This window comes from Zootoca vivipara, chromosome 5, assembly GCF_963506605.1.
Source record: "Zootoca vivipara chromosome 5, rZooViv1.1, whole genome shotgun sequence".
Classification (NCBI taxonomy): Eukaryota; Metazoa; Chordata; class Lepidosauria; order Squamata; family Lacertidae; genus Zootoca; species Zootoca vivipara.
Window position 1 is genome coordinate 56,042,676 of NC_083280.1, and position 20,469 is coordinate 56,063,144.

The 20,469-nt window shown below is 42.2% G+C and overlaps 1 protein-coding gene across 2 annotated transcripts in view; it reads right to left on the reverse strand.

The window, feature by feature from the left end:
* Positions 1–8,008: 8,008 nt before the first annotated feature.
* CPXM2 (carboxypeptidase X, M14 family member 2) overlaps positions 8,009–20,469 on the reverse strand; it is a 68,632-nt gene continuing 56,171 nt past the window's right edge. For both annotated transcript variants that reach the window (XM_035138311.2, XM_035138310.2), the window contains 4 exons: positions 20,059–20,356; positions 14,157–14,296; positions 12,672–12,771; positions 8,009–8,746 (listed from right to left, as the gene is read on the reverse strand). In XM_035138311.2, coding sequence (XP_034994202.1) covers positions 8,475–8,746; positions 12,672–12,771; positions 14,157–14,296; positions 20,059–20,356 — 810 coding nt within the window. In that variant the 3' untranslated portion in view covers positions 8,009–8,474. The remainder of the gene's footprint in view (positions 8,747–12,671; positions 12,772–14,156; positions 14,297–20,058; positions 20,357–20,469) is intronic.

Below are 20,469 nucleotides of genomic sequence, written 5' to 3' on the forward strand. Positions count from 1 at the left end.
GAGGAAGACTGCACATTCTGGCCACACCTCCAACTTTGCCTACCAGCTTCACCCACACCTGAAAAGGAGAGACTACGCCTGGGCGCATATTATTATTACACTAGAGGCTGCTGCCCCTGCTCACTCGCCAACCCCATCTACCCACAAACCCCTTGCCTACCCATCTCCCTTTATGCCTGACCAAACCTCCCTCCCTTGATACCTCACCCAAAAGAACCTGCCTTATCACCTCACCCAAACCATTTACCACCATGCTGAAAATCCTTTCTCCTCTTCCTTTGCACCTCACTCCCCCAAAGCCTAGCCCTTCACATCCCTGCCCCATTTTCTTAGCTGATGCAGATTCCCCAGCCTTGCAGTAAAGTGAGGTCGCCATGATGAAATCCAAGAAGTGATACATCAAGGTTTATGGAGAAAATAATGTTCAAAGTTATATTTCCCCAGTGTATATACAGCCCTGACATTTGTTTGCAACATCTTTATTCCACATGCCACTTTTCTAAATAAATAAATAAATAAAAATCCTTGATATTTTTCTTGTTTATTATACTTTATGGAAGTGAAATAAGCAATATCTACTTCTGGTTGTGCTGTCATTTTGTCTTCCCAGATAATAGCTCTCCTCATACAATCAACAGATTTGTCCCTGATTACATTTTTATTCTGTGGAAAAATAAGTGTCGGGAGTTTATATTTAGGCATGGATGAAGAGGGATTTTTTCATAATCTATTTCATATTTCACACAGCATATTTATTATTTTAGCTACTGACTTAATTAACAGTGGCGATTTCCCCCCGTATCTCATAGTTGGATAATAGGTTGGAATGCTTGCCACTTAACTGTGCCTGGCGTGTGATAGAAGTTTCTTCACCACATCTAACAGAAAGTCACCATCAGACTGCCTAGATGTTCTGCAACATTTGGCATAAGTAATAACTGAGAGAGAGAGAAAATACCCATTTCCCACTTGTCATTTTTGAGAAACAAAGATTCAGGTTATTATTGTCCTATGGTCCTTTATGTCACTGAACATGAAATATCACTGTTGCTTTATGAATATACTGCAGGCATCCACAAACTTCGGCCCTCCAGATGTTTTGGACTACAACCCCCATCATCCCTGACCACTGGTCCTGTTAGCTAGGGATCATGGGAGTTGTAGGCCAAAACATCTGGAGGGCTGCAGTTTGGGGATGCCTCATATACTGCTTGTTGGCGGCCAAACCACGAACACCATTTGCTTTTAATTAAATTTCATCTGCTTGTGATAATTTAATGGGCCCAAGAGCATTGCCCCTATTCCACTCACCCTGCACTCGGCTCTCACCTGTGGCTCCTAGAAGCTGTTACCATGCAACAGCGGCCACACCCAGGAACTGCTTCGACTAAACGACTAAACCAGGTGAGGAGAGACGATGGGTGTCAAGCCCTCGGTGAGTTAAGGACTTCCCCTGCATGCAAAGATATGCTCTGGCAGATTGAGCAGACAAAACCAATTGTGGGTCCAATGGTCATGTGCTGTAGAGGTAAATGAGTGGTAGATGGGGCTTATCAGGGAAGGTAGCCCATCTAGGCCATGCCTCTAAACGTCAATGGGCCAACTCTGAGTAAGACCAGCATTGGCTACAAGTCAATGTATCTCACTGTGAACAGAGGGTGAGGGGTCATGAAAGCCAGCCCTGCCCCAAATATCCCCAGGGGCTCTATCACTGCCTGTGCCACCCCCAATTGGGAAGATCTGAAGGAGATTCTAAGTGCATTTGAGTGAACGTGCTTTCAGGACTCCCACAAGTAAGCCTGATAACGCAGGATTTCCAATTGTGGGGAGGCTTCTATGTGTGTTCCCACAAACTCTGTTAGAATCTTCCTTCATATCTTTTCACACAATATGAAATAATAGAATTGTAGAGTTGGAAGGGACCTCAAGGGCTATCTAGTTCAACTCCCTGCAATGCAGGAATCACAGCTAGGGGGAAGGTTGGATAAAGATAAGGAAATGGGCAGTGGGGCCAGAGCTTAAATCTTCTGTTCCATGAACACTTGGTATGCTCTCTTCAGGATCAGTCCTTCCCAGTGTGAAACATGTTTACTAGGAAGTGTCACTGTTTCCGAATGCCTAGGGTTCAGGTGGGTTCAAATATGCAAATTTCTCCACAAAAGACTTACTGTGCTTCTCATTAAATCTGAGTTGATTAGTTCTGATCCTGATGCAATTATATAAAAACTGTTTTCCCAGGACTGTATTAGAAGTACAAATATTGTTCATTCTCAGCAAAAAAAAATTCAATTAAGAGAAGAACACAGCACATTCCAATTATATAATACCTCAGGCTTCCTATGACTCACTCAAACCTATTGGCTCAAAGTATACTAATGGGTTTAATGAAGCATAACAACGTAAGCAAGAGTAGACAAGATGCCACAGCGGTCACATCTAAAAATTTTGTGGATTCCCTATAGTCTTTACACTGGCTGTTAGCATTAACTGATTCTCAAACCATATTCTAGAATCTAGATTAGCTGCAAATATAGCAGATCTGTTTTGAATCAGAGCTTAATGTATGCAGTCAAAGTGCGGTAATAAAATGCAGGCAATTCATCCACAGAAAAAGATTCTGGAAATTACTGGCAATTTGAAAGGAACATTCCACTTTAAGAATTGGAATGTTAAGTACTTTACAGAAAATTTGACTTTAATGCCTGGGGTTTAAGCGTATTCACAAACTGAACTTCTTGACTTACATCACACCATTGGTCCTGGCTTTCTAGGGGTTCCTTATTGTGTTCACCAAGAGAGCCAGTTGAGGAAAAGAGCGAGGAGATAATCCTGGCACTGGCACTGCTGGTGATGAACTAGGCGTGTTTGTTGCCAAGTCATGTAGTAGCTGATACCTCTCCTCCAGAGCAAATGGGCTGTGCCAGAAGGCCTCTAGGGGTGAGACATTGGAGTGGATGCAACTTCTTCCTTAAGATTCACTCCCAGGCTATCATTGAGGCCTTACCTAGTAGCAGATTGTGTGATGGGGCTGCCCTCACCTGACCTCCAGGGCACAGAATTGCTGCCGCTTACTGAGAAGAAGCAGAGGACCAAGTTGGTAGGGAGGTCAGTGCAGTGCAGTGCACACACACAAGTGGAGCCCAACCAGTGTTTCTGCTGCTGTGTTTGCACTGTGCTAACCTTGCCAATGCCTATCCCCTCTCCTCTCTTTCCTGATAAGCAGCAGAAATTCAGCCTCCTGGAGGTCAGGTAAGTCCCACTGCCCCACCATGTTGTCCACTACTGGCCTTATCTAGAACTCCAGCATTGGAGTAATTGACTTCTCCGCCCAACCATATTTGTCATTTCTATGGACAAAGGTTAGCACCACTGGTTGGTGGGACTTTGGTTGGCATCCATCAGTTTTGGGAGACAATGGCAAAGTTCTCTTTCAGGGCTGAAGGAGCTGAAATGTTGGAGAGCTACAGCACCTGCTGTGGCTGTAGAGACCGATATAGTAGTAGAGAGATGTTTTGCTGCAGTTGTGGCAGATGAATGCGTCCAGTTGTGCTGATGCATGTGTACCATGGCATTTATTCTCTTTGCACCCCTGCCAGAGCTCATTGATCCTCTAGTCACTGCTGTGGCTGCATGGAGCTAGGAAGCAATTTTATGTGCACTCATGAGCCAGCTTCTAAAGATTTTTTTTTTTACCATAGATCACTTGAAAATTGTTGTAGAAATTGTTGTGCATTGGGCTGGATGCTGTATGATTTTTGTTGTATTTGCATTGTTTCTTATCATAGAATCATAGAATTGTAGAGTTGGAAAGGGACCAAAGGGTCATCTAGTCCAGCCCCCTGCAATGCAGGAATCACAGCTAAATAATCCCTGACAGGTGGTCATCCAACCTATATTTTAAAAGCTCCTTTGAATGAAAGCCCACTACCTTCCAAGGTAGTCTGTTCTACTGTCAAACAACTCTCCCCTCAGAAAGTTGCTCCTAAAGTACTTCACAAAGTGGCACTAGGCAGAGAGAGCAAATATGGACTTATTTTGTATGTAGGAGTAAGGAACGGAGGCAAAGGCCCCTTTTGTGAGGTTGAAAATGGAAAGAGCCTCTGAGGTTTGGCCTACGTAGCAAAAGGGATGCCACTTTCAGTGCTTATCTTGAGTCAGCGGATGAGGTAAAACTGAAAACAGTCTTAGATTTACAGAATGCAAACATACCTTTCCTTCGTCAAGAGCAGTCAACAGATTCACAGTAGATATAGCCATTCTAGCAGGAAACAGTGTCACAGCAACCAGCAGAAGTGGATTAAGCAGCCACTTGTAGATAAATCAAAACTCGCACACCACACTCTTCTATAAATATCTAATTCAAAACCTAGAGTGACGTCGAGCAATAATACATCCTGACAAACGCTAGTCAATTCAGGTGACGAAGTAAATGCCTGAATGAGAGCAAGTCTTTGGACATTCTGATTTTTTTACTCATAGCTGAACCGCCACAAGATTGCATTAAACCTGATGGATTCACTGCCTCTGGGCACAGTTTTATTGCTCAGAAACTCTCTTGCTGTGTCAAAGCAAAGTGGAACAATCCTATTCTGGATTCCAGCCTTTTCATGAAATATCAATACAATAATTTACATTATGTTCAGAACAAGACTGTGCCTTAAGTCCCTAATCCTGAGAACTGAGATCCATTTAAGAAAAGCATTGTCTTACTCTGCAAGGGCTTTGAAATGATTCATATATGACAATAGCTACACAAAAAGCACCTACCCACATGGGTACTTCATGAGACAGTATTGTATTTAAAAGCTCCATGCTTTGGTCTACATTAGGATTACCACATTCCACAAAGGTTGTTGAGGTCCCCCCCCCCCTGCAAAATCACACAAAAAATATGTTTCTGAGCTATTGGGGGGGGCAGCCAAAGCAACATTGCCGACATGGGATGCCATTTAGCTGGATTTTCCCAAACATTTTGCCGATTTTCACCAGGACACTGCTTCCAACTGCAGTATTCTGGGTATGTCTGGGAAATTCTGAAAATTCTGGCACCTTCAGTACGTATCTTTAGGTGCCAGGAAAACATGTTTCTCTATAACCAGGCCTTTGGCTTATTAACATTCTATGTCTTTTTAAATGTGCTTGTGGGAGTGGGTATATCGGTTTTTATTTTATTTTATTACGTATTTTGTATTCCCATTTTGTTTTCCCCCGGTTATGAACTGCGCTGTGATCTTCGGATGAAGGGTGGTATACAAATTTGATAAATAATAATGGTGATGCAGGAGAGATCCAAGACCCAAACCAATTTGAGGGATTTGCTCAAATGAGTACTTCCCGCTTCTGACCACGTTTAATTACCACAACAACCATTCCAATCTTCTGCACTTCATTGGTCAGTGCTCAGCACTGCTCCTCTTGTGCCAAATGTCTTCTGGTTCACAGGACATGCCACTTGCTACTTGGTTGTTAGAGGAGAGATTAAAATTAAACCACCGCGAACAGCCTTCTGGGAGAGCATGCTGGGTGTTCCTTAGCAACCCACCATTTTTTTATGTCCTTCTGCCTCATTAGAAGGTGGCAGTTCTGATCTGTGTCAGTCATGTGAGCATGCTTTCTCAGAAAAGCAGAGGGCTTAGGGAGAGAGATATGGGGTGATGGGAAATTTTTCACTATATGCACTACTGAAAGTTAGGATTGACAACTGACCAGGGGATAGGAACAGTGCTTAATGGTACCCTGATGTGGCCAGAGGATTATGCTACACTCTCATTAAAGGCACAGCTATGGATGCCAGTTGAAAAGCTGGCAACCCCAGTGAGAAGTCTGTGGGACTAGGGGAGGTTTCATGCATATAATGTGTTGCTGTTGAGAAGGCTGAGGGGGAAGGAGATCTCCCCAGGTGGACCTGATGTGACCCAGGACTGTCTCAACCTGATCCAGCCAAACCATGGATCGACCCAAATCTGCCTGATTTCATTTGGGACCTGGGATCCAGTTGGCTCCAATGCACAGCCCTAATAGATGCCATCCATTATGGAGAGCACAGTTATTTTGTATAAAGATAGCCCTTTTGGGGTGGCATCATCACTCAGTGGTCCAGCACATGCACAAGGTGTAGTTTGGTAACCTTTGGCAATATGTTGCCCTGAGCAAGGCTAAAATTTGGCACCTCCAAATGGATTTTCTCCATTATAGAACTTCTCAATTTTGTACCCCCTTCCCCACACAGCCCTATATCCAGCACTGGTCCCAGATTTAATCCCTGGTATCTTCAGTTAAAAGGAGTAGGTAGCTGATGATGTGAAGTCCTGCAAAGCCACAACTAGTCAGCAGTAGACAACATTGGTGTTGACTGACAAAAATACTCACCTGGTATAAGGTATGTTCACCATGCAGTAATACATGAAAGGGAAGACAATCTTTTTTTAAGTTTCCCGTTTCCTTGTGATCTAAAGGGAAAGAAATGGAATTTGTATATATGTGCCCTTCATAATCAATGCTTTGTGCTGGTATTATGATGCGTGCACACAGCAGAGGTTGGGTGTTCATCTGTCATGGATGCTTTCGTTGAGATTCCTGCATGGTGAGGGGTTGGAATAGATGCCCCTTAGGATCCCTTCCGCCTCTACAATTTTGTGATTCTATGACATCCATGCAAACATTTTTCAGCCTCATTACCTGTAAACAAGCACTCTCATCAGATGGATGCAGCATGAAGATTTGCAGTGGTTGGAATGTACGCACTGCTTGCTTTTAATGAGATTTAGTCACTCTGCACATTTTGTAGCTTCTGTTCATCACAGAGGATATGTTGGTTAGTGTTAATAAATTGAATATAACAAGTATGTTGCACATCCACTGTCAATTTCCTACTTGCAGCAGTTTTATTTTCTTTAGTTCTGAATGTGACTGAGACAATCATTATTATTTTTTACACGTCTCACAAATATATACTGAATAAGACAACCACTGCAATTAAAAATCATAACGGCTAACGAACAGTGTAATTAGAAAGGCTCAGTAAAGTCTTGTTGCCATGCATGATTCTATATGTGACACAATTGGATTATTGTCAGACATAAGAGAAGGGATGAGGCTCTGCCATTGAATGGCATAATAATGTTCAAACCCTATATAACTGATACGAGCTTACATCAAGTTACATAAGTTGAAGAAAATGTCCAGTATTGACTGGTTTGTTGTTTTACAAGCTGATCTCATTCATTTATAAAGACAGTACCAACACACCTTTTATATATCGCATCTATAGTTTTCACATACATTATCCTTACATCTCTGCAAGGCGGGTAAATACTGTTATTTCTGTGTTGCAGGTGTAACGCAGAGCTGAGAGAGAATCCATTTTCTAAGATCACCTGTTGAGTTCATGGCAGAGATGTCTTGATTCAGGGCCCAATTGCTGGGCTCCACACCTCCTCATCTTTTTGGTCCATCACAATCTAACTATAAACAAGCCTGCTCTTCAATAATTTTAACTAGTTTACATCCTGCGAATCACTAGGAGGAAACTCAAGCTACTATTAATGTTAGAGAGTGAAAGTTTCCCTGGTATTCTATCTGCTAAAGATTTCTCCCAGTCACTTGTCCAGTAAACCTGGAAGTAGCAAGAATATGCAACACTAGTTTAAAGATGATGTTAACTTTATAGTGAGACTAAATATTGAGGTCACTACATTTGCAAGGGTGATGCATTTGTTAAACATTCAACAACAATATGGTGACTGGTGATGTGTAAGAGGTGAAGCTCAGTGTTCCCATTTTTGCAGAGCTATATGGACCTCTAAGCTGTTGCCTTCATGACAGCATGCTGAAATCTGTTCCAACATGGCCCCAAGTTGGACTGATCTGGCATCACAAAGGTGATACCTGAAATAACTCTTGAAAGAACCCCTTGATCTAATGTTTCATTCCTCCAAGAAAAAAGGGCACCATTTTAATTGCTTTTGTTTTAGACATCTCTTTGCTCACTTTTGCACTTTGTTTGTTGGATCAATGACAGAACAGATGCTGGCTGAAACAGACAGGTAGTATCTCAGACAGAATCTGAATTCTGTCTCCCAGCTCAAAAGTATTTCAGAGCTGAATCTTGAAATCTCATTTCCGAACCCCAAAACCAAAGCTTGTATTCACAGAATCTTTAGTTCAATGGTTTCAAGGAAGTACATGGTCTGATGCTGTGTATGTGTGGAATTTCTTCTGGTTATAAAGCCTCTCCTCTGGGTCAGAGAATATCGATGCCACATGCAATCGTTACACATCAGATCTTTTTAGAAGACAATATTTTATTCCACATTTTTTCAGATGAGCATATAAATCTAACATTAAGTAGTAGAATCCCAAGATATCCAATAATAAAATATCCCTAATTAGAATACTGCCGGACAGGGTTGATATTATATATTCTACTACGGGAGTAGGTCCAGGTTAAATGCAGAGCATGATAGCATAATTTGTTACACTGTAGAAAGTTGTCTATACTGCTGGCGCCTCTGCCTTGCTCGCTGTCTGTTCCGCCGAAGTGACAGACTAATGGGCTGTTTCCCAAATTTCTCCATGATCTCTTTGATTCGAGCCAAGTTGGTTTTGCTGATGGTGAAGTCACACCGGGTCGCACCCATGTCATAACCCACAGCACAGTTTTTGGTAGCGGCAGTATAGCCCTCTGCTTTTGCAGTGACGACGTATTCTCCAGGGTTTAGAAGGCGCCAGTAATCTCCATCACTTGCTGTGGAAGAAGGAAAGAATTAATACTGTGATACATTTTTGTTTAGCCTTAACTTCCATCTTTCTATTTAGTACCAAAGAGCTTATCCATCCTTGCATGTGAAATGATTGCTCTAGGATGGGGATTTTGGGATTGGTATAGGAAAAAACTTAATTATCTCAGACTGGTAACCTTGGGGATTTAACTACCATTTTCATGTGCATTTCCATGTTCTAGTTATATAGGCTTGATTTGTTCAATTTATTGTTTCAAATTTATAACACTAGGGAGACCATGTTTCATACCAGTCCACCTAGGTTTGCAACAGTACCAGTCAAGGTTTCATTCAATAGCTTTAGAACCAAGACTGGGGCAGCTGGAGACGTGGACCTCTGGTATAGTTTTCCTCATGTCTTATGTTTGTTTGAGTTTGTTTTAAATAAATAATTTTGGTCTGATCACTGTCCTTTGTGCCAAGACTACATCCTCCAATAGTTTTCCTTCCCCAAACCTTCCCCAAGAAAGTTCTAACCAGCTGTTAGGAGCCATTTTCATCTGATGGAAAGAACACTGGAGACTTAAGGCATCTTTGTAATAATCTGAAAATATACAGGTTGAAGAATAACTTAGGGCTTGTAGGTACTAACACACATGTAGTGTGAGCATCCACAGCATCATCATTCCCTCAAAATCAACCTCCACAATGCATCAGAAAGGATGAAGAGCAGTATACAAGTTTTGATGATGATAATAATTCATTTCCTACTCCACTGTTAGCAATGGAAGAGTAGGTAGATAGATCTGGATTTCACTGCTCAGTAGTTCTGGAGATTCATTTTTCCAAAAGTCAAGAAAAAACAGGCTTCATCTGAAGAATCCAAAGAAACAAAGGAAAGATTCAACACTCTGCACTGCATTTCATTTGATAATAGATTCCTGCATCCTTCAATAGGGAAATGTGGAAGAAGAATCTGTATGGCTAGTAAAAATGTGAATTGCCATCATGTAACACTGGGTGTGTTCACATTACCACATATTCCACATCCAGTGCTCTCCCAGTGCTAGTTTTTAAAGCTGCATTCACACAACTTTAGCCACAACCATATAGACCCTGTAGTTTATCAACAACTACTTCTGTCTGATGCACTTTTTTTCTCAAACCAGATTCAATCTGACTAGAAAACTTAAGCTGCATTCACTTTGTACTGACAGCTGCCACAAATGTGCAAACAACAGCTTCACAAATAGGAGTTCCGGGGGGGGGGGGGTTTGCAGGGGCAGGGAAGCTAAAAAGCTCAGGTGCATCAGAGAAGACATCCCTGCCCCCTCTTTGATGTAAACAACACCATGCAAATGCAGCTTGAAATTCAGCCGGGGGGGGGGGGAGAGAGACTTTGCTGTGTTTTAAGCCACTGATGTGAACATAGCCACCATTACAGTGTTTATGTCTCATTCTATCCTTCCACAATAGTGATTCTTCTGCCTGGGAAACTAAAGCATATGATTAAACTGTTTCAAACCCATTGATTCCAATGAGACTCAATTGGCTGAAATCTAAATATTGTGAATTGGGCTGCTAATTAGCAGGCTGGGAACCTGTTGTGGATCACAGCCACACACACACACACACACACACACACACACACACGGGGGTTCTTTTAGGGTGGAGTTAGTACGGTATATCATGATTTAACTATTGTGAGCTTTGTGTAAGAGGATGTTAACTGTTAGAAAATAAGATAAATTATTATGTATTTTTTTTCTCCTTTATTTTTCTGAGTGCAAAATAGGAACACAGGAAGCTACCTTATACTGAGTCCGACCAAGGGTTCAGGCATCTCAGTATTATCTACAGTCTGGCAGTGGCTTTCCAGGGTTTTAGGCCACAACTTTTTCTCCAGTCCCTATCTCCCTATCTGAAGACACCAGGGATCGAACCTTTGACATTCTGCATACATGTCAAGTTCACTACTACTGAGCTGCCTTTTCTCCCAATACAAGCTGCACTTCTTCTGGAGGGGTTGCCATCAAAATACTAGCTTACAAGTGACAGAGGTAGGCAAATATTTGAACATATTTTCAAGTTTCCTATAAACAATTCCTATAAAGAATGTAGAAAGTTTCTTGCAGTTGACATTTCTCACGATGCAGGGCATTTCGACAGGTAAATTGCCTGCACTTTGTTTTGAAGTATTGTCAACATGTTCAATCTGGGTTATTCCCTGTGAAGCCAATGACTTCCCCTGCAGATTACCTGTAGCCCGCTGAGAGCCTTTCTCCATGTTTCTGAGCATGTAACGCTACATAAAAACACAAAGACAACAAAATAGCTCCCTGTTTTCACACTAATGCAAAATGACACCATTACTATTATATTTGTCTTGCCCGTGGGTAACTTACAATGCCCTGAAATACTATACTAAAAAGACAAGTTACATTAATGGAATGCATGTTGATCATTTTTGGGCTGGTTCTGCACACATTTGAGAGGATATGAATTGTGCCCCAGTAGCACGAAAAAAAAGTTTATGCCTAACCTAACCAGGATAACTCCTCCACCACTTCCTGTGAGCAGCTGAGAGTTGAGACTAAACCATCTATACTATAGCAGTGAACCTGAAGCACCTTGGCAAATTATAGTAAATTGTTGAAATTTAGAACACACAGAGCAGGCTCATTGGTATTCAGCTCCACTCACTTTTCATACTGACCCTCAAAACCTATTTGCTTAAGAACAGCATATAGCAAGCAGGTAAACATCCCAAACAAAGCTTGCCCAAATATTTGATACCTGAAGCACAGGGGTTTTGTTTCCAGATTAAAACTGGAGGCACATGTCAGTCTTCCACTTCGAAAATATTATAGGTATTTTCTCAATCTGCAGCAACTGGCAGACATTCTGCCCCAATTTCTCTCAGTGGGTTAGTTATCCTGCCCTCTTTTATTTTTCTAGTCCGGGCTTGAGGAGGAGACTGCTTTCTGGGCAACAGTGATGATGCTTCTGGGATGATATACCTAGCAGCTGTAATATAGGCTGTGTCAGGGAATGCCGGTGCAACTTGACTTCCTCCTTTGCTATGGTGTCACAAACTATACACTGTCCAAAGGAGGGTGTCAAGAAAGCCTGGTTTTGCTGTTCACTGAATTCAATGGGTTCAACTTCTGAGTAGACATGCATAGGATTGCACTGTAAAGATATGCTTCATTTTAAAAAACAACAACAAACAAGCAAAACCTGATTTTTCAAGACAGTAGATAGCTGACACGCATACTTATGGGTCCATAATCCAGCAGCCTTGGCCCTGTATACCTGGAGCGTCTCCACCCACATCATTCTGCCCGACACTGAGGTCAAGCTCCAAGGGTCTTCAAGTGGTTCTCTCACTGCAAGAAGTGAAGTTGCAGGGAACCAGGCAGAGGGCCTTCTCAGCACTGGCACCCATCAGCTTCCCCATTGGATGTAAAGGAGATTAACAACTACACCACTTTCTGAACACATCTGCAGGAATCCCTGTTCTTTGATGTTTGATGTTTTGCTGTGCTTTTATTATGTTGGAAGTTGCTCAGAGTGGTTGGGGCAACCCAGTCAGATGAGCAAGGTAATGATGATGATGATGATGATGATGATAATTGTATACCACCCTTCCTCCATAGTTCTCAGGGTGGTTCCCAACATAAAAATACAAGATAAAAAAAAACCACACAAAATCCATAACAAAAATAGGAACCAGAACAAACCAATACCTCCCCCCATTGTGATGTCAAGTGGGCAGCTCCACCAACACGACAAATTTAGACCACAATAATTCTGTGCAGATGTTGTACCAAAGCCCATGCTCAATCCGACAAAGTGGCTCATTAATAAAGCCGCAAGCTAATTAACTTGGCATTGTGTGTTCCAGCCCTCCTTTCACCCTTCTCTTGCGACACAGAAGCATGCAATTACCTGTGCGGATGTCGTGGTTAACGCCTTCTACAGAAATAATAGCATTTGGAATCCCCTTGCCGTGTAGATCCCTCACCATGCCTTTAATGCCTCGGTGCACCTGTCAGTAAAATTAAGTACATGGAAATGAAGAATTAGGCAATGGCGGAAAAAAGAGGAGACATGCCCGTCATGATGAACCAAATGATGTCAACTACCAGTAAATAATAGAGAATGGTATTTTTGCATGATATATATGCTATTCCAAAACTATGTAATTCACGTCAGGTCAAAAGCCTGAAAAGAGACATAGGCTCTTAGAAACAAGAAACAAGTAAAGTGATGAATGTCAGAGGTGCCCATGAATGATATTTTACTGGAAGTTTATGAACAAAGTCATTTTCTGCCAGTATTGGGTGGTGCCATATTTCCAGCATCAAACATGACATGGTGTAAGGGCGTTTGTTGGATTCTCATAAGTAAGAGGCTTCAAACTCCGTAGCTGGTTTTTACAGAGTTTTATTATATACATATGTACATGACAGAGCTAAAAAGTCCATGACTGTCTTAGTCCGAATCAGAATCCGGAAGTGGCGTGCGTCTCGATTGGTGCCAACAAAGGAACCTGGGAGCCCTCAGCTTCCACTTTTGCTCCCGATTTTTGTCGTCCCCCCCCCTGCACTCCTGGGGTGGAGGGGTGGGAACGTTGCCTCCCCCCCCCTGAACTACTAAACTGTTGGGCAGGTTCTCTGGTTGCTGACACTTCTCCCTCTACAGCGCTCAGGTCTGACACTTCAGACCTTCCCCACTGCTCCTGTGATCTGCCAGCATCCCCTGGGCTCTCCTCCGCTGACAGAGCCTCAGCCCCACCTTCTGGGAGATGCCTTGAAGCAGCAAAATCTCAGAGCCCTACCACCGACCCAACGGGTTCCCTGCTGACGCCGGTGGTCCCCTGACACATGAATCTTGTGGGTTATATTCATGTTTTTCAAATGAACATTGAAAGCTCTAAGTCTTGGGTCCAAAGCTGCCATCCTGCTCACGTATCAGACTTCTGCTTGTGCAATGTAACTTCCTCCTCACCCCTGCAGCCCCCGCACACCTTCTAAATATGCTCTGAAGCTGATTCTGGGGACACACGGGGGGGTTGGAGAGGAAGGGGAATTCCCATTGCATGAGTGGAGCTCCATTTGCACAGCATTAGACACAACCTCAAGTTTCACGGGGCACGCCCCACAGAAGTAATTTGTTTTGACTTTTCAGAATGTGATCTGCCAAATATATACCATCCTGTTCTGAGTTAGTGGAGCATGACCCAGATTTTGACTCAACTGCCAGTTTCTTTGGAAAGACTTTGCATTTAGCTTTCCTCCTTGATAATCTCATAGGCAAGTAATGGAAAACAGTGAGTTGTGGTAACCAGATGTAAAACACCCCAATTAAAGAAAAGGAATTCACTTGGAACAGATCTAGATTTGAATCATCCCAAGTGTTCTTATTTCATACCTGCTCCATGAAAACAATAAGGGACTCCCTGTTATTTTCCCACTCTTCAGGTAATTCACTTTCATGGGGAAATTTATCACAGCCAACATATATGGATAGTTCAAAACAATTTGTATGTAGGTAGCTGAAGTCATTTATACCTGTCAATGCAATGAAAAGAATAAATAAAAATAATGTAATAAAGAAATACAGCTTTTATTTAATCTAGGGACAATCATTTTAAATAATTAAATGTTCCTAATAGTTGAGTTAAAATAGATTTGATTAAAAAAAGCTTTTATGGAAATGCATGCATTTTGTAATGATATCAATAATTTAATTAAAATGAACTCATAAAACATTCTGCCAGTAAAAGGTGAAGATTTATATTCATTTTTAAAAATATAACAGACATCTTGAAATTTAGCCTGGCCTTGTATTCTGTCAGAGGCTTCGGAATCTGGATGGACTTCCAGGAACTTTTTAGAAAGTCATGAGTTTTAAGATGGCAATGTTACAAAAGCCTTCAGTTTCAAAAGTCTTGACATGCATGTGATTAAATTCTAAATATTATTACTTTCTCATCCAAAGAGGATAATGTCAGGCCACCACAACTTAGTCTGCAGCTCACCAGGATAATGTTAAATGGTTGGTTAAGAAAGGTGCTTTGTTCCAGAAACACTTGTTACTGTCAAACTGAAATTAATTTATAAATATTATTCACAAAAATGCAACTAAATTGCTGATGCCAAAGGTATGTGTACTATTCCTTAAACAGTTGTTACTGTATCTTGGAAATTCATTTTTTATTATTACAGTGGTACCTCAGTTTAAGTACACAATTGGTTCCGGAAGTCTGTACTTAACCTGAAGCGTACTTAACCTAAAGCGAACTTTCCCACTGAAAGTAATGGAAAGTGGATTAATCCGTTCCAGACGGGTCTGCGTAGTACTTAAACTGAAAGTACTCAAACCGAAGCGTACTTAAATACGCGCACAAAATACAGTCATACCTTGGTACTTTTGTCTCTTTATTTCTCTTAGTAGGAATAGGAATACTTTGTTCGTGAGCAAACTAAATTTCAAATTATATGGAGAGTTTTAAGCTTATAGATGAATTTTAATTGTTTTAATTCATTTACTTTATAATGACCAAATATAGAAGAACATGGGTGGAACTAAGTGAAGAGAGGGTGGGGGGCAGGAATCTATTACTATACAGCTGCTACCAAGCACTTAATGAGCCTGAAAACACCTCTGGTTTCTCTGTAGGAGGATTATGTAATGCAGAAGTTAAAGCTTGTCGATAGGGAAAGATTGAAATATCAGAGTGTCGGGTTCTGCTGCTATGCTAAAGCTTTTCTCCTTCCCAGTTAAGAGTAAGAAGCATTTTTACTCAGTCTGAATTAATATTTTCCCAAAGATGCTTTATCTACAAAGTTTCATTAAGTTTTTTAGACTGTCCTAATCCTGAGATGGGGCACCTCTGGCTCTTCCAGTGTTCTTGGACTACATCCCCTATTATCCCTGACCATCCTGGCTCAACCTGATGGGAGTTGAAGTCTAGCATCATCTAGAGCAGGAGTCCCCAAACCTCATTTTCCAGCTGTTTTGGACTACAACTCCCATCAACCCTACCTAGCAGGACTAATGGTCAGGGATGATGGGAACTGTAGTCCAAAACAGAGGGAGACCCAAATTTGGGAAACCCTGATCCAGTGGCGGAGCAAGCTACATGGGCAGCTTGGATAAACGTTACTGCTAAGAAGATCATAAGTAAAATGTAGCAGGAATTCTGCGAAGTAATAGTCAGTTATTTATTGAACACATGCTGTGTAAAAGCTGCTCTCATTCAATTAACACCTTTTAGCTAATTCCACTTTATGTTCATTAATCTGAGACAATTCCTCTTGTATGTCAAGAGTAAATAGATGGAATTTTAAGCCAATATTTGAGAATCATAATCACACAATGATCCGAAATTTATCATTGCATTAGGGTTAGGGTTAGGATGCGTATTATTATTATTAAAAACATCAGAATATAATATAGCTGTAAAAATGAATTTGTTGAAATAAATCCAAAGCAATAATTGCTGCTAAGAAATAAAGGTAGTACTTATTCTTGTGGTTAAAACTCTAGCATGCTGGATCAATTCATTATCAAGTTTGCACAGCACTTATGAAAGTCATAAATTAATGAAGCAGTCAATTCTGAATTTAAAATGCATATTGTATTTGGGGGGAGGAATAGGACATGTATTGGGCCAACTTATTCAAATGTGTGGTTTTTTTATGCTGTACCACAAACATGAAACTATCTCCATTTCCTGAGTTCAAAGAGTTTTTGTAGACAGCAAAAGAAATATTCTGCATGCTGGCATGTGAATCATTATGTCCAGGCCAAGACTAACTTCATGTGGTCCAATGCAAATATTACAAAATTAGCTTCCAAGTTGTACACTGTTTGTTCAGTGAAAGCGCAGCTTGTAGCAACAAAACAGGCCAACAAAAGGACTGCAGGAACTGTTATCCTTATTACTGCTAAAGAGACAATGCTGTGGAGCCTTTCATTACAGTACTCTGTGTCCAACACACACAATTCACTTGAGGTGTTTTTAGCTTGTTTCTACCAAGGTTCATCTTGATGAGATTCATGTCAAGCAAATGTTCAAGCAGGAGCTTTGAAAGCAACTGAGATCTTGCCCACCCTGAATCCTCTACTTTGCACACAATATCCATGGAACCCCATGTGCTTCTAATTGGGTACCCAACTGAAAAAAACATATTTAGACCCGGCCAATTTGGCCAACTATCGCCCAGTCTCAAATCTACCATTCTTGGGCAAGGTGATTGAGCGAGTGGTTGCTGAACAACTCCAAGCACGCCTGGAAGAAGCGGACCATTTGGATCCCTTCCAATTGGGATTCAGGCCTCACCATGGGACTGAAACTGCCTTGGTCGCGCTGGTCGATGATCTCCGGCGAGCTAGGGACAAAGGTGAGAGCTGTTTCCTAGTTCTGCTGGATCTCTCAGCGGCGTTTGACACCATCGACCATAACATCCTTCTGGACCGTCTAGAGGGGCTGGGAGCTGGGGGCACTGTTATACAGTGGTTCCGCTCCTTCCTCCTGGGCCGTGTTCAGAAAGTGGTGTTGGGGGATGAGTGTTCAGACCCCTGGGCACTCACTTGCGGGGTGCCTCAGGGTTCCGTTCTCTCCCCCATGCTTTTTAATATCTATATGAAGCTGCTGGGAGAGATCATCAGGGGGTTTGGGCTGGGTGTTCATCAGTATGCAGATGACACCCAGCTCTACCTTTCTTTTAAATCAGAACCAGTGATTGCGGTGAAGGTCCTGTGTGAGTGCCTGGAGGCAGTTGGAGGATGGATGGCGGCTAATGGATTGAAGTTGAATCCTGACAAGACAGAAGTACTGTTTTGTGGGGACAGGAGGCGGGCAGGTGTGGAGGACTCCCTGGTCTTGAATGGGGTAACTGTGCCCCTGAAGGACCAGGTGCGCAGCCTGGGAGTCATTTTGGACTCGCAGCTGTCCATGGAGGCACAGGTTAATTCTGTGTCCAGGGCGGCTGTCTACCAGCTCCATCTGGTACTCAGGCTGAGACCCTACCTGCCCACGGACTGCCTCGCCAGAGTGGTGCATGCTCTGGTTATCTCCCGCTTGGACTACTGCAATGCGCTCTATGTGGGGCTACCTTTGAAGGTGACCCGGAAACTGCAATTAATCCAGAATGTGGCAGCTAGACTAGTGACTGGGAGTGGCTGCCGGGACCACATAACACCGGTCCTGAGAGATCTACACTGGCTCCCAATACGTTTCCGAGCACAATTCAAAGTGTTGGTACTGACCTTTAATGCCCTAAACGGCCTCGGTCATGTATACCTGAAGTAGCATCTCCACCCCCACCATTCAGCCCGGACACTGAGATCCAGCACCGAGGGCCTTCTGGCGGTTCCCTCATTGCGAGAAGTGAGGTTACAGGGAACCAGACAGAGGGCCTTCTCAGTAGTGGCACACGCCCTGTGGAACGCCTTCCCAGCAGATGTCAAGGCAATAAGTAACTATTCTACTTTCAGAAGACAACTGAAGGCGGCCCTGTTTAGGAAAGTTTTTAATGTTTGATGCTGTACTGTTTTTAATATTTGGTTGGAAGCTGTCCAGAGTGGCTGGGGAAACCCAGCCAGATGGGCGGGGTATAAATAATAAATTATTATTATTATTATTATTATTATTATTATCTGTAGGCAAAAGTATAACAGAACATCTCTTCTCTCTTTCGCTGTTAGGCAGAAACAAAAGAGTTGGATGTGACTGATCATTTCTTGTTTCTGAGTGCATCACAAGGACACTCCAGGAGAGCACAAGGGGTGGAAAGGCCTTTACACCCAACACAGCTCATATCTCCAGCTCATATCCCAAAATATATTAAATGACTTCTAGAATGATGATGCAGTTAGAATTCATCAATATATAGGTACATATATGCAGCTAGTTGTTGGGTGCATGATTTTCAATGTATTGTCAGGTTTCAAGAAGAGGGGTTTTTCCCCCCAGACTTGTATGTGTTAGTTATATCATTTAATGCAGGCATCCCCAAACTTCGGCCCTCCAGTTGTTTTGGACTACAATTCCCATCTTCCCTGACCATTGGTCCTGCTAGCTAGGGATCATGGGAGTTGTAGGCCAAAACATCTGGAGGGCCGCAGTTTGGGGATGCCTGATTTAATGCTTTAAACACCAAATTCCTCCACTGCAAGGCAAGATTATATTGGGGAAAGTTTCCTGCACTGCTGAGTTTGGATTGGTCCCTTCTAACTCTACAATTCTATGATTCCATAATACAGTTGTACCTTGGATCCCAAACACCCTGCAGCCAATCAGAAGCCGCAATTTAGTTTTCAAGCATTTTGGAAGTCGACCAGACTTCCAGAACAGATTCCGTTCAACTTCCAAGGCACGACTGTAATTAGAGAAGAAATAAACTGCAGTAGTATACACCTAAGGCAAATAGCTTACGGTCCCCTAAATATATAGCTTTGGCAACTAGGTACTTTAGGGCTTAGCTATATATTACATTAATTGCAAAGTTTACAGCCATGTGTAGGAACTTTTTTTTAAAAAAAGAAATAATCAATCAATCAATATATAGTGTCATACAGAGGATGACATATATAGAGAGACAGAATGATTTAAGAAATAATAATCCTAGGTGCGTCCTCCTCCTTGATTTCTATCAGGACAGTAGCAAGTGATGATGGGAGATTTGACTCTTCCATCTCCTGCAATGATTCAGTTGGAAATTAGCCCCACACCATAATTAGTGGTTGAAAAACAGCAACAACTTCCCATTGATGCAAATGGGACCTTTTTTAAATAGCTAATTGCCGCATTTGCCACTGCAAATGGGGGAAAGATTCCATTGGGATTGTGGTTAAGGAGAAAAGGATTAAACACCCGCCTCTCTACATGGCAGCTGTGATGGGAAATGAGCCCCTGCACCTTGAATGAACCTTGCAACTTGGTTGCAAGTCACACAGTTTACATGTAGCCAAGCCCTTAGTTTCATATCAATTGCCAGTTGCTTAAACAGATGCGTAGTCCCTACTGTATTAAATCACTTCGACAGGTACTATTTAAACCCATTGCACTATAAAAGCAGAGTAGTATGCACAGCTGTGGAGATCAGCAACAGAAACCAAAACCTCCGTGGTGAAAATCTGACAGCTCTGCATCAATCCAGGATGCATTGTAAAACACAAAGAGAAAAAGTTAGTAAAGTATTGTTTCTGCGCTGCGTAGGTGGGTGACAGCCATTCAGTTTAAGTTAAGGTGCTAGAACAAATAGTACAGGCAGCCTTTTTTATTTTTGAACGTTTAGGGGTATTCTGCTTTACAGACACTTACTTCCTGCAACAGTATGCCACGAAGCTCCATTTACAGTCCCGTCTTCCTTCTGGAAGTCCTCCGTATGGCACACTCTCCTGCGAGCGTCTGTCATCAGCCGATGGGTGGAGGCATAAGAATATGCCAGCCACCTAAAAACATGGTCATCTGGGGTAGGCGTGTGCTCCTGGGTTTTCCACGTTGACCGGACCATATCATAGGGGTAGGCAACAACAAGTTCTCCACCTTGTAAGTTGCCACCAAGCACAAAAGGGTTTTTCTCCATCCATGCAATCACCGCTCGTGTTTCAACTGCTACCTGGGAAGTGAAGGAAGAAAAATAAAATCAGGTCAAGAGGTATGAGAAACTCATCTCGGAACAATTGCCACATTTTTTTTATTAACCACATTTTTTTTTAACCAAAGGCATTT